Source organism: Macaca thibetana, chromosome 1 (genome assembly GCF_024542745.1).
Source record: "Macaca thibetana thibetana isolate TM-01 chromosome 1, ASM2454274v1, whole genome shotgun sequence".
NCBI classification, from domain to species: Eukaryota; Metazoa; Chordata; class Mammalia; order Primates; family Cercopithecidae; genus Macaca; species Macaca thibetana.
In genome coordinates this window covers 56,227,450-56,240,587 of record NC_065578.1, presented here as the reverse complement: position 1 = coordinate 56,240,587, position 13,138 = coordinate 56,227,450, and the positions used below count along the sequence as shown (strand labels likewise).

The 13,138-nt window shown below is 41.6% G+C and overlaps 1 protein-coding gene across 5 annotated transcripts in view; it reads left to right on the top strand.

Annotated features, from left to right (window-relative positions):
• Nucleotides 1–13,138, top strand: part of DAB1 (DAB adaptor protein 1) — a 1,249,655-nt gene that overhangs the window by 1,229,191 nt on the left and 7,326 nt on the right. For 4 of the 5 annotated variants that reach the window (XM_050803884.1, XM_050803904.1, XM_050803914.1 and 1 more), the window contains 2 exons: nucleotides 3,592–3,719; nucleotides 4,069–4,179. In XM_050803884.1, coding sequence (XP_050659841.1) covers nucleotides 3,592–3,719; nucleotides 4,069–4,164 — 224 coding nt within the window. In that variant the 3' untranslated portion in view covers nucleotides 4,165–4,179. The remainder of the gene's footprint in view (nucleotides 1–3,591; nucleotides 3,720–4,068; nucleotides 4,180–13,138) is intronic. The other variant, XM_050803918.1, reaches the window with a different exon arrangement.

Sequence of the window (13,138 nt, the reverse complement as noted above, 5' to 3'; positions counted from 1 at the left end):
TTATGTCTGGAGGTAGGGTTTCAGGGGTCAGATAACTCATCTCGCTTGCATTAATCAGGCTTCTTTGTTTATATTACTATTACTACTATTGCTACTATTACTACTACTATTACTACTAAGAGCTACAAATTTAGGTACCACTGATAACATACGAACCTTCTTCATATGTTCCATGTTTATTTTTAGACTTATAATAATGCTTAATGACAAATTTTGTTAGACCTGTTTGATGGATAATGAAAGTGAGGCTCAAGGTTGAAGACAATAGACAAAGTGGTATTGAACTGAATGTAAGCCTAGTATTTTTCCACCGTATTACTCTGCCTCTTAAGATTTTGTTAGTTTACTCATGCATTCGTTCATTTATTTATGTATAGCCAGCTTATGACACATAGATTTTGGTGTGGTTTCTTGAAATAAAAGTGAATGCAAACTTTAAAAATTTGGGGAACAAGTTTTAAACATTAGAATATAAAATAAGGATCAAGAGAAAACTTAGGGCAGAGATACAGCAGCCGTAAGGTCTTAAATAGCTTTTATAGCTGAAGCCTCATTTTGGCTTAAAGCTTCTGGTAGTTAAAGAGAACAAAAAGATGGTGCTGCAGAAAGTACTGGACTGGAAACCTGGAGATCAGATTTATTACTGACCAGTTTTGTACCTTTGGGCAAGGCACTTTATTTCTATGAGCCTCGGTTTCCTCATCTGTATGAGGGATGAGTTATTAAAAGGATTCAATGGTATATATACTCAAACATTATGGACCTCCCAGAATTTGAAGTATCTTTTATCCTCAGTATTAACACATGTTAAGTGGTTTTGTGCAGTGCTGGACCCCAGTTCTAGTGTTGACTCCTCTACCACAAGCTGTGTCTTTGGGCAAGCGTGTGACTTCTCTGAGACTCAGTTTTATCATTGGTAAAATAAGTGAATTGACTTGGATGAGCAGTGTGCATCCTTCTAGTTCCAGCTTTCAGTGAGTCTCCTCCAGCCCACATTTTTTCTGCAAACATCTGGAAAACAGTGACTGTGCAGCCAAATCAGAATCCAGATACACTTGAGCATGTGTACGCTTGTTTGACATAATTCAGGGAAGGTGTTCTGGTGACTCAGCCTGTGCCTTGACACCTGATAAGAGGAAAGAAAAGGTTCATGCTACAGTGAGTTTGGTGGTTTCATTACTGTCACAGGTGATATGGATCACTGCATGGCCAGTACTGTGAACTGTCAAAAAGACCCCACAATGTTAATACAATTAGATTGTGTCATTTCAGCCAGGTTCAGAATGCTATTCTGAAAATGAATGCCCTCGGTGTGTATAAACAACCCACTTGCACTCAGGCCATATGATCTACATAGTGGCGGCATCTCTATTTACACAGACTCACAGGGTTTCAATGAGGAATAATGAATAAAAAACGAAATGTTAAAGAAGTGACAGCCATGCATAAATAAGCAAGCATCTTTTTAAAAACAGACATCTCTCTTTCAATGGACTTATGTGCCAGCTACAAATGAAAGAGGAGAGTTTAAGTTCTTTGAGGGCAGGAACTGTCTCCATTACTCCTATACTTCTCATAATGCTAGCTTAGTGCCTGGCACGTGAGAGGCATTTGGGAAAGGTCATAGAGAATGAAATAAACTAAATGGAGATCACTTAGCTACTGTTGTGTTTTAGAGCATTGTTGGCAACCTTGGCACTATTGATATGTTGGACCAGATAATTCTTTGTTTCAGAGGCTGTCCCATTATAGGATGTTTAGCAGCCCTGGCCTCTAATCACTCTATGAGAGAAACATATATCCCCTTCCTCTAGTGTCGAGAAAAACGACTCCAAGCATTGCCAAATGTACCCTAGGGATGAAATTGCCCCAGACTGAGAACCACTGCTTTAGAGTATTAGAAGCATCCTATGAAGCCTTCTAAAAATTAAGACACCTACGTAAATAAACTCCTGTTTATGCTTTCCATTTATTTCATTAGGTAAGTCTGAGCAGTAATCCTGCCAGAACTGGCAACTCAGCGTGTGTTCTCAACCTTTCGTAAGCAAAAATCCACTTCAAATACAATTCAGGATCTAATTAAACTAATATTTATTAAACATCTACTACCCTTCAGGGTGTTTGCATATAGCTTTAAACCCACTTTCAATATAGTTTGTTCCATAGTCATCTCCTGAAACAACACAGATTTCATTGCAAATTTTTTTTTCAAAAACTTACTGTTTTATTTTGAATGAAATTGGAAAAACCAGTCATTATCTCCTCTGACCCATCAGTATCCCCTTAAGAATGTTTTGGGTAGAGGATTGGTTGGATCAAAAGGGAACCTCCAATAAAAACAGAAAAGCACAGTTGGACTGGATACTGTCAGACAGAGCTCTGTTAAATGCCAGTGCTGCTATTTGATAGCTGTGTTAACCCTCAGCAAGTCAAGTCACCTCACCTCTCTGAGCTGCAATTTCTCCATCTGGGAAACAAAAAAGTTACAGTAACAGCTTGCAGGTATTTGTATTAGGGTGTATAATGGATGGGAAGTGCCTAGCACAGTGTCCAACTCATTGGCACATTATAAATAATAAATGAGGAAATAGCATCATTTTTCTAACTATACAGTCATCAGAGTAAAAAGTATGCACTAAGTTTTACAATCATCATTCACTGTCTGATTCTAAGTTCTATGACATTATGAAAATTGAGCTACTAAATCAAGGCATGCCACCCACTCACTTGGGTCTTAGCCAGTGACTGGTATTTTCAGTGACAAATTAGAAATTATTAAAAGAAGAGTGGTATCAAATGACGTATTTGTTCTACACCTCTGAAACAAATGAGAGGAGATGTGGGTGGGTCAGTCCAGAAAATGCATATCCTTTGTCCTTAGAGAATCAAGTACCAGCTGTTAAGTTGCCATCAGCTACATCCATTTTTCCAGATCACTGAGACACTTACTGTTTATTCAACGTGTGTTTATTGAATACCTACTATGTGCCAGGATTCAGAATCTGGTTCTACCAGTTGCCACGAGCAAATTAGCAACCTTCATTTTCCTTACCTGTCAAATTAGGATAACCTCTACCTCAAAGAGGTTTTATGAGGATTAGAGATATTGTCTGTAAAATTTCTAACAGTGTTTGACACGTGAAAGGCCCTCAGTAAGTGCCCTCTGATGAAACACAGAAAGAAGAAAGCAAACCATAGCCCAGTAGATCTCAGCTTGATCGTGCATCAGAATAACCTTTAGCAGGTTGTTCAAACACAGAGTCTCTGATTCAGTAGATTTGGGGTAGGGTCAGAGAATTTCATTTCTAACAAATCCCCAGATGCTACTGCTGCTGCTCGTCCAAGGACCATCCTTTGAGAACCACTGCCTTACCTATCAGGGTGGACGAGCTCCTTCCCGAAGTCAGACGTGTGAGAGGAAAGATCAATACGTACAGAGAAATAATTCACATATTCAGCTGATTCCACCGGAAATAGGAAGAGGGATCCTAAGAGTTGACTTGAATATAAGCAGATTCCTAAGGTTTCTTTGGGATAAATGGATTGCAGCCAGGCACCTAAGATGTCTGTTTTTCTGTGGTGTCTGTGTAGCTCCAACCCCAGCTCCTAGACAGAGCTCTCCATCCAAATCATCTGCATCCCATGCCAGTGATCCTACCACAGATGACATCTTTGAAGAGGGCTTTGAAAGTCCCAGCAAAAGCGAAGAGCAAGAAGCTGTAAGTGACCAGTTTGTTATTTGTGTTTTTCCTTAAAATTAAGACCTCTGTAACTGAAATGGATAATGCATGAGGAAGCCTACATAGAAAAGAATGCTGGCTCAATCTCATAAGTTCTCAAGGGGTTGCTAAAGGGGCTTTCTTTTGTGTTCAAATGAGTCAGCTAAAAAAGACTGCCTTTTTATTAAATTGTTACTACAAGTCCACATTTGTGGTGTAGCATCCTCTAAATGCCATTGCACCCTCCTTTACAATAACTGATTGTGCTGCATGAAAGTATATCCAGTTGTCTTATATTTTCAATGGTTGAAAAAAGAAAAAAAAAAAGTATTATCTTCTTGTGTTCTAGCCTGATGGATCACAGGCCTCATCCAACAGTGATCCATTTGGTGAGCCCAGTGGGGAGCCCAGTGGTGATAATATAAGTCCACAGGCCGGTAGCTAGATAGCGCAGGTCTGGGTAGGTATCTGTCCTTTTTATCTCCTTTACCCTTAAGCTATCTGCTTTCCCTTTTGGTTGTTCTTCACTTCTGAAGCCACATCCTCAATGTTTGCACCATGTCTCCTTGCCTGAGCTGTATTGCTGATGTTTGCACCATCGCTTCTTCCCTGAACTGTATTCCTGATGTTTGCACTATTTCTCCTTGCCTGAGCTATATTACCAGTGTCTGCACCATGTCCCTTTGCCTGGTGTCTACGTTCTACTTTGCCTTTTCTCATGGATGCATGACCTTTGACATACTCTGGGAGGTAGGGGTAGGGGTGAGAAGTGGGAACTGATCATATTATTTTATTAATAATATGTTCTGCGTAGGTGGTGGTGATAGAGTGAGGCATGGTCCATGCTACTTAGCATGGATTTAGTTTCTGAAAGCATCAACATTTTGAGATGGACACATTCTGCCCACCCTGATAATTTCTCAGTGAGCCATGGTCCAGATGCTTTAATCTTTTAAGCAAAATGTCACTGCATTTGCCTACACTCTGCAGATCTAAAGAGGTCACCAAACACACAGAGAAGCCAGACTAAGAAGCAAAAACAAGCAGTGCTTGAAATAAGATTGATCAAGATGTAAGATCAGAGGCAGCCCTTTTTGTCTAGCCAGAAAGGACCCTGTACCCTGCACCCTTTCTGATGTGAAATTCAAAGCCCAGAGATGTGTACTACTCACTTCTGAGGCTGAGCTGTTTGCACCTGTGCTGCAGCACGTGGATTGCCACCAAATCACTTCAGATTCCATCAGCAGCTACTTTGAAAGAGATGTACTTACATTTACTAGAAGTGGTTTTTGGCACTTGAATTTCAATACATCTGATTTGATCGAAAGAAAGAGGAGCTGATGAAGCAAACCTTCTTAGGAGACAGAAGTATACCTTGTTACCCAGACATGATTTCTAAGGTCACTTCTTGACAAATGTGTTCAATTTTCAGATACTTTCTTAGTTTTCTATAAACACACAGGACTGCAAGGCCATTCCCAAAGGGCTCCTTTTTTAAGTTCTGAACAGCATGGTCAAAACCATTAAAATGGTAAACAGTTTTCACCACTCATAAATGGATTCTGAGGCTACTTCAGAATTAGTCTTAGTCCACACGTAAGTTAGACAGTTACTGAAAGCTAATATGGTATTCTGAAAGTGTATTTTGTTAATAGATATTATGATTAAAGAACCTAACACACTGTATAGTTTGCCACATTTTATATCAGTGCAATAGCATATAATTATATGTCATGCCATGCAAAACCACCTAAGATTCACTTAGAAGTTCACTCTTGCAAAGCTACTTTGGGAGTTGGTATATTGAAATCAAAGTCAATGTTTCAGGAAAAAGTTGGGGACTATAGGCAGACTTCTTGGGATGATTCCCTACGAGGTTTTTTACCCCCTGCCTAAGTTGTATTTCACATGCTCAACCTTGCCTTGAAAAATTTGGTGAATGAACTAGAGGTGACAAGAGCCATTCATCAGGATAACAGCAAACATCATCCTAAAATTGAAGTTCTTCTAGAAAACAAAGATGACTTACACCATTTGCAGATCAATGTATCAAACCCTCATCTTTATGAACCTGTTCAGCTTGAGACAATCCTACAGGCCAAACTGTTTCATGGGGCTTTGGTCTGTTCCACATTTAATGCTCTGTCCAGCACCTCAAGCCACAGCTGAGCTGTAAGCGGACATAGCAGTAGTGTGGGAAGAACTCAGGATTTGGACTTGAGTTTAAATCCTAACTCAGCTACTTAATAGTGGGAAATCTTGGGCAAGAACCAAAATTTATTTTGAGTCTTGGTTTCTTCATCTGCTGGAAGGGGCTTATATTCTCCATAATGGTAACTGAGATGGTTTATGTTGAGTATCTAGCATGGAGACAGACACCAAGTACTTAGCTTAAAATAAAAATCTAGGTTCTAGAACAACATTGTTTGAGTTCAGCGTCTGGCTCCACCACTTCCTGGCTATGTGACACTGCTGAGATTTGATAATCATTCTCTATTTTATTTTCTTCATTTGAAAAATAAGGATAAAAATAGTGTCCACCCCATAGGGTTATTGTGTGAACTAAATAAAGTGAGGTATGTGAAGCTTTTAGCACTGTGTATAGCACACAGAAAGCACCTGATAGATGCTAGCTGCCATCATCATCACCATCACCATCATCATTATCATCATCACATATATCCAATTAATGCAGGCTCCCCACTCTCTTGGATTTTATACATTTAGCCTTTATGTATAAGGCCATTGGTTGAGAGGTTTTGCTTTGTACTTTATCTTCAGATAATTAATTTTCAATATGTGTCACAACAGCTTTGGAAGGGAAAAAAAAAAAAAAAAAAAAAAAAAAGCCTGCTGCTTAGCTCTCTGGCTTGTCCCATCCCATAATCCAGAATGGCCCTGGTTTGGGCCTCACACAGCTCACTGCCAAAAAATGAGCTGTCTTACAATCACATGCAAGTCAAAATAAGTACCTCCCAGCTCCAGAGGAGGACTGGACTGTAATCTTCAGTGAAGTAATTTTCTCCCTTTGAAAGCTTAGCCTGGCCACTTCACAGTTATTGAGATTCAAGTGCCAACGGGCAGATGCCAGCTTTGCAGACATAGCCACTATGACACACATGAGGGACGTCTGGGAGAAGCATTCTGGGTCCCTCCATCGACAGCAGCACAAGCCACATTTGATCTTTCCATCTCCATCCCATTCTCCCATCCACCCAGCTGAAAATTTACAGATTGCAATTTCTTCGTGCCTTTCCAAACATTTGGAGAAGAGAGACCATGCAGGGTTAGTTATGTCCATGGCTTTATTTTTTTCCCCTCTGCTTTCATATGGTTGGAAAGCAAGAGTCCTGTCCCTCTTATCACCCTTGCAACCATTATCACCAGCTGTTTTTTATTAGAAATACCCGCACAGTTCTGAGTAAGTAGGGATGACATCTGTTGATAAGCTAACGCCATATCACACCATAGTAAGAGGAAACAGACGGACTCAATCCCCACAGGTGGAAGCTTCAGGGCCAATCTCAAACAGCAGTTCTGTTTTAGCAATAAAGGAAAATATCTTCAATTACTTCACTTTTTTCCCCTACCCTCCCATCTGGGAGAATCACGTGTCTTTGAAAGACTGGGTCAACAAGGGCAAAAAGAACCAAAATAATATTATAATGGCTGGTATGGGAATGGCAGGTAAATTATACTTCACTGATGTGTTGCTGGAGCAATTTTAAGGGCAAAATGTTAGCTTTTGAGGAGATGAAAGAAAAATGAAAACATTTATTTGGTTAAATGGCTAAGTAAATAAACTGCCTATCAGACTTTCCCAGCTGTCAAGTCAGAGTAGCATCTGTAACAATGGGGAATTGTTTGGTCTGCCTCCTGTAGTAACGATAGATATTGCCATAAATAATAAGTTGCTGTCATTTTTTAATACTTATCTTCGTAGTGGGAATGCAAGACATATAACATATTACCTGATGGATTTCTAGTGTTCAAGGGAAAGGAAAGCTGAACCTCAGATGCTTTGGGAAGAAGAATCTTAGAGAGAGAGAGAGAGAGAGGAAGAGAGAGAGAAAAAAAAAAGGAGGAAGGGAGGGAAGGGAAGAAAAGGAAAGAAAGGAAGAAACAAAACACAGAGTCGGGGCCTTGGGTCTGATTTTTGCTTCCAAAGCAGGTGACCTTAGGTAAGCATATATCCTTTCATATGGATAAACACAGATAATTGCAATAGCTGTCTCCCCAAGCTGTCCAAGAATCAAATAATATCATGAAAATGAAAGTGTTTTATAAGCTTTGAAAGTAAAGTACATGTATTTGGGATTATTATTACCATTTTCTTTTTAAATACAACCAAACAACACACCCTTAAAATAAAGAACCACAGGCCGGGTGCGGTGGCTCAAGCCTGTAATCCCAGCACTTTGGGAGGCCAAGACGGGTGGATCACGAGGTCAGGAGATCGAGACCATCCTAGCTAACATGGTGAAACCCCGTCTCTACCAAAAAATACAAAAAAACTAGCCAGGCGAGGTGGCGGGTGCCTATCGTCCCAGCTACTCGGGAGGCTGAGGCAGGAGAATGGCGTAAACCCGGGAGGCGGAGCTTGCAGTGAGCTGAGATCCGGCCACTGCACTCCAGCCTGGGCGACAGAGCGAGACTCCATCTCAAAAAATAAATAAATAAATAAATAAATAAATAAATAAATAAATAAAAATAAAGAACCACAAAACAACGGAAAATGACCTATTTTATGGACACAGGACTCAATGACAAGTCCAACCTACGTTTTTGGAGGGCACAGTGTCCCACTTCCTCGGACCTTTATGAACATAGAGACTCCCTGTTGAGGTCCTGTAGCTGGAGAGTGATGGCACTGGGTCAGGCAGAAGATGACCAGGGTCTGGCTAAGGGCAGTGTCAGCCAAGACCTCAGGCATAGTGCCAAGAGATAGTTACAAGCTGAAATCAACAGGAGGTTAAGACCGAAGGGACATGGGAGGTGAGGAAGAGGATATAAGGTAGGATGACACCCAGGTTCTTGGCATGGGGATCTACATGGTGCCAGTCACTGTGCTAAGGAACACAAAGCAGCATGTTTGAGCAGAAAGAAGGCAGGTTTACTTTGGGACCAACTGAACTCAAGGTGCCCATGAGACTTCCAAGTAGAAATGCCAGTAGGCTGCTGGATACAACCTCTGGAGGTCAAAAGAGAAATCAAGGCTAGACATCGAGATTTCCATATAGGTTTCGGCCATTGGAGTAGTGAGTGCAAGTAGAATACACTGATCATCTAGCCAGAAGTTGCCAAACTCTCTGTAAATATGTGTGCCTTGTGGGCCATATGGTCTCTATTACAGCTACTCTACCATTGTAGCAGGAAAGCAGCAAAAGACGATGCATAAATGAATGGATGTAGCTATGTCCTAATAAGACTTTATTTACAAACATAGGCAGCTGCCAGAATTGGCTAACAGAATTAGATCAGGCTCACTGTTTCTAGAACCACTGCAGAGGGTAATCATGATGCCTTTCACTTACTACTAATAATAAAAAATATTTTAAAATTACTAGTATCACCTAATTTAATCCTCACAGGAACACTCAGGTATTTTTATTATTCCCATTTCACAAATATTACAGGCAAGATAGAGAGTTTAACAGCTTGCTAAAATCCAGAGAGTCACATGTAGTAGCACCAGGATTTGAATCTAGACCCAGATTAAATAATTCAAACGCACTCAAACAGAATCAGGACACCTGGGTTTTAATAGCATCACATCAATTTAGATGTATGATGTGAGGCAGGTGGCTTCATTTCTGATCTTTGGTTTCCTTTTCTGTAAAACATTCCCCACAGGTCCTTACAGCTCTGACAGTCTAAGACCATCTAACTTGCCCAAAGTTACCCAGCTAGCATGGAACCAATCCCCAAATAAGGTGTTCCAGCAGCATCTCTCCCTCAGGCTGTCTCTATTCCCATCTAACAAAGGAGAAGACAGAATCCCTAAAATATGCTGACTTCATTAGGATCCCCAGAGACTAACAGCCCTAGATGCAACCCACTCCCAGTGACCGCGAACTTACTCAGAAAAGGCCTTCCTGCTTATGGTAGATAATTGGTGTCAGCAACTTCAGCGTCCTCATCTGTTTTATAACAAGGCCGAAAAAGATGATGTACATGCGTAAAACAGATCATTGATACCCATCATTGTTGTTATTATTGACGGGGAAATAGAATGTTCTTCAGAACATGCACAGTTGCCTCGAAACTCAGGTGGTGCGTCTCTGTATTCACCAAGCAGGTTTCAGCACCCAAGACCCCAGGAACTAGGGCATTCGGCACTGACAATCCCTAAGGGATTATCATCAAATCCATTCGTGTTTTGAAGACTTTTCTACCCTAACAGCTAGACTTTCAGACTCAAAGTGGTCAGAAAGATTTGTTTTTCCTTTTGTTTGAATATAAAGCAAAAGAAGACTGCCAGCATTTAAGATACTTCATGTTATATGAGCTGACTTGTAACTTCTCACAGTCCCATAAGGTAGATGTTATTCACTCCTCTTTACAGATGAAGGAACTGGGGTCCAGATAGGTGAGATGCTCGCCTAAGTTCATATAGGAAGTTAGGAGGATTTCTGGGGTCGTAGATGTTATTCACTCCACTTTACAGATGAAGGAACTGAGGGCCAGTCAGGTGAGATGCTCGCCTAAGTTCATATAGGAAGTTAGGAAGATTTCTGGGGTCTTTCTGGCTCCCCAAACCCATGCCTTCTTCTTGACCCTACACATGGCTTCAGACAGAACTTTGAGTTATTTTAGCCTTTTTCCACTCTGACTACCAATATCTTTTTCATTTGTCAAGCCAAGGAATGTAAAACTCCCACTGAGCTAGTCCTAAGTGTTAGGGCTAAAAGACCATGAGGCTGAATTTGCTGCCTGGGCAGGGTAATACTGAGGGACTCAAGCTTTGGCTCACCTTCCAGCTTTAGTCTGATCCCCAGCTTGGCTTGGCGCTTTTCTTATCCTAGGCCCCCGGATGGGGCCTAAGTGGGCTCACTCAGCAAGCAGATTGCATGGCACACCGTCGACCTCACATCGGAGACCACCCTTGTCAGCATGCAATGTCTTCGCTCCACTAGTGAGATATCTTGCTTGTGACATACTTTTGTCAAAGGTAGTCAATCTTTCCAAAAACAAATACAAGAAATATTAAATGGGCAGAAAGTAATCAGCACAATTTAGGTAGCTTCCAGGAGCATCTTGTTATAATGTGACCTAGGAAACCATTGGCCCTTATACTTCATGCCAAAGAGCTGGGGCTGGGAGAAGAAAGCAAGGAAACCAGCACAGAAATGGGAGTCCGAACCCTGGGCTGCTCCCTGGCTCTCTACTGTCTCCTGTATGGCTTTGGGAAAGTACCCTTTGTGTCTGGGGCTTCAGTTTCTTCATGCAGAAAAGGAGCTGTGGGCGTGAGGGCCCTTCCAGCTTCAACCTTCTGTGAGAGGGAACACATGCTAGTGGAGAGGATAGTAGGCTTACAAAGACTTGAGTATGTTTACATGAAACTCCAGAAAAAACAAACCTAGTCTATAGCGATCAAAAGCAGATCAGAGCTGGCACTGAGATAGGGAGTTGACTGAGAAGGCATAAGAGAAGTCTTTAGGGTGAAGAAATGCTCTAGAGCTCACATGGGTGTATTTGTCAAATTCATTAAACTGTACATTTAAAATGGGTACATTTCATTGCATGAAAATTACACCTCACTGAAATTGTTTTAAAAATAAGACTAGGTGAAATCGTGGAGATGGAAAGTAGATTAGACTAGGGCTGGGGATTTGGGGAATGAATGGGGAGTTATTGCTTAATGGGTACAGAGTTTCTGTTTGGGATGATGAAAGAGTTTTGGAAATGATGCTGATGGTTGCACAACGTTGTGAATGTAATTAATGCTGCCGAATTGTCCACTTAAACGTGGTTAAAATGGCAAAGGTTATGTTTATGTTTCACCACAAATAAAAATCTAAAAAACACAAAAAAAAGCAGTATGTCCCAGCTCTGCTGTGTGCTGGCTGAGTAACTGCACAAGTCACCCAACTGCAGGGAGCCTAGGGTTCTTTGCTGTAAAATGAAGACAAGAGGCCGGGCGCGGTGGCTCACGCCTGTAATCCCAGCACTTTGGGAGGCCGAGATGGGTGGATCATGAGGTCAGGAGATCAAGACCATCCTGGCTAACACGGTGAAAGCTCGTCTCTACTAAAAATACAAAAATTAGCCGGTAGTCCCAGCTACGCGGGAGGCTGAGGCAGGAGAATGGCATGAACCCGGGAGGCGGAGCTTGCAGTGAGTGGAGATCGCGCCACTGCACTCCAGCCTGGGCGACAGAGTGAGACTCTGTCTCAAAAAAAAAAAAAAAAAATGAAGACAGAAGCACTAAAGGCACGGTCCTGGTGTGTAGCTCAAGTAAGATCATGTGACATTGGAAAGACCATATATAGACTGTAAAAGTTTCTGTAGAGATATACCATTATTACTCCAGTCTGTGAGTCCACTTGGCTGCTGTAGTTGAGCACATAATTCATAGATAGTTAAAGGATGTATGGAGGAGTCTGTAAACGGTGGAAATTTCTGTTACCCACAGGGGCCTGCAGCCAGGTTGTTTGCATTAACTCCACATTCATTCTGCACAATTTCCCTGGGCTGATCCAGCACCATTCTTATATTAATAACTGAGAGCTCATCTGCAATTGCACCTATGTGCTATGAAGGAGAGGCCATTTGAAACGAAACCCACAGGTGATTATTAGGCCTAAAACCATTGTCTATAAAGGGAGGATGAAGCCACACTCCCAGACATAAGGGACCTAAAGTTTTTTGGAGTATCTCATATATTTCAGACTCTGTGCTAGACAATCAACATGCGTTCCCCTTCACAGAGGGGATTTCTAGCCTCATTTTACAGGTGAGAAAACTGGCACCCAAAGACGTTAAGTGCCCTGCACAGAATCCTAGGGCTGCTAAATGCGTGATGGTAAGAAAAAGAACAGCAGCCTCTGACAGTCAGGTGCAGGCCCACCCCCACAGCAAGGTCCTGGCATTCTCCTGCTGAGCATCAACGTTTCACATACCATCAGCCTCAGACAAGGCACCTCAGTGACCGCGATAGGTCAAGACAAAATCAAGACCACCAGGTCATCAGGGCTGAACACAGGCAAAAGAATGAACATTGTCAAAACGGGAAAACTGATGAAACATTTCTCTAGCCTGGTTTCAGCCTTGCTCTGTTCTTCTTGCCTTCCAGATAAATATTGTTAGGATAATCACAGAATTACCCCCACATTATGACAGCATCCAATTCAGAGAAAAACCCCACTTTGTTGACCATCCCCCAGATCACTCACCTTAAGACCAAATGTTATCATACA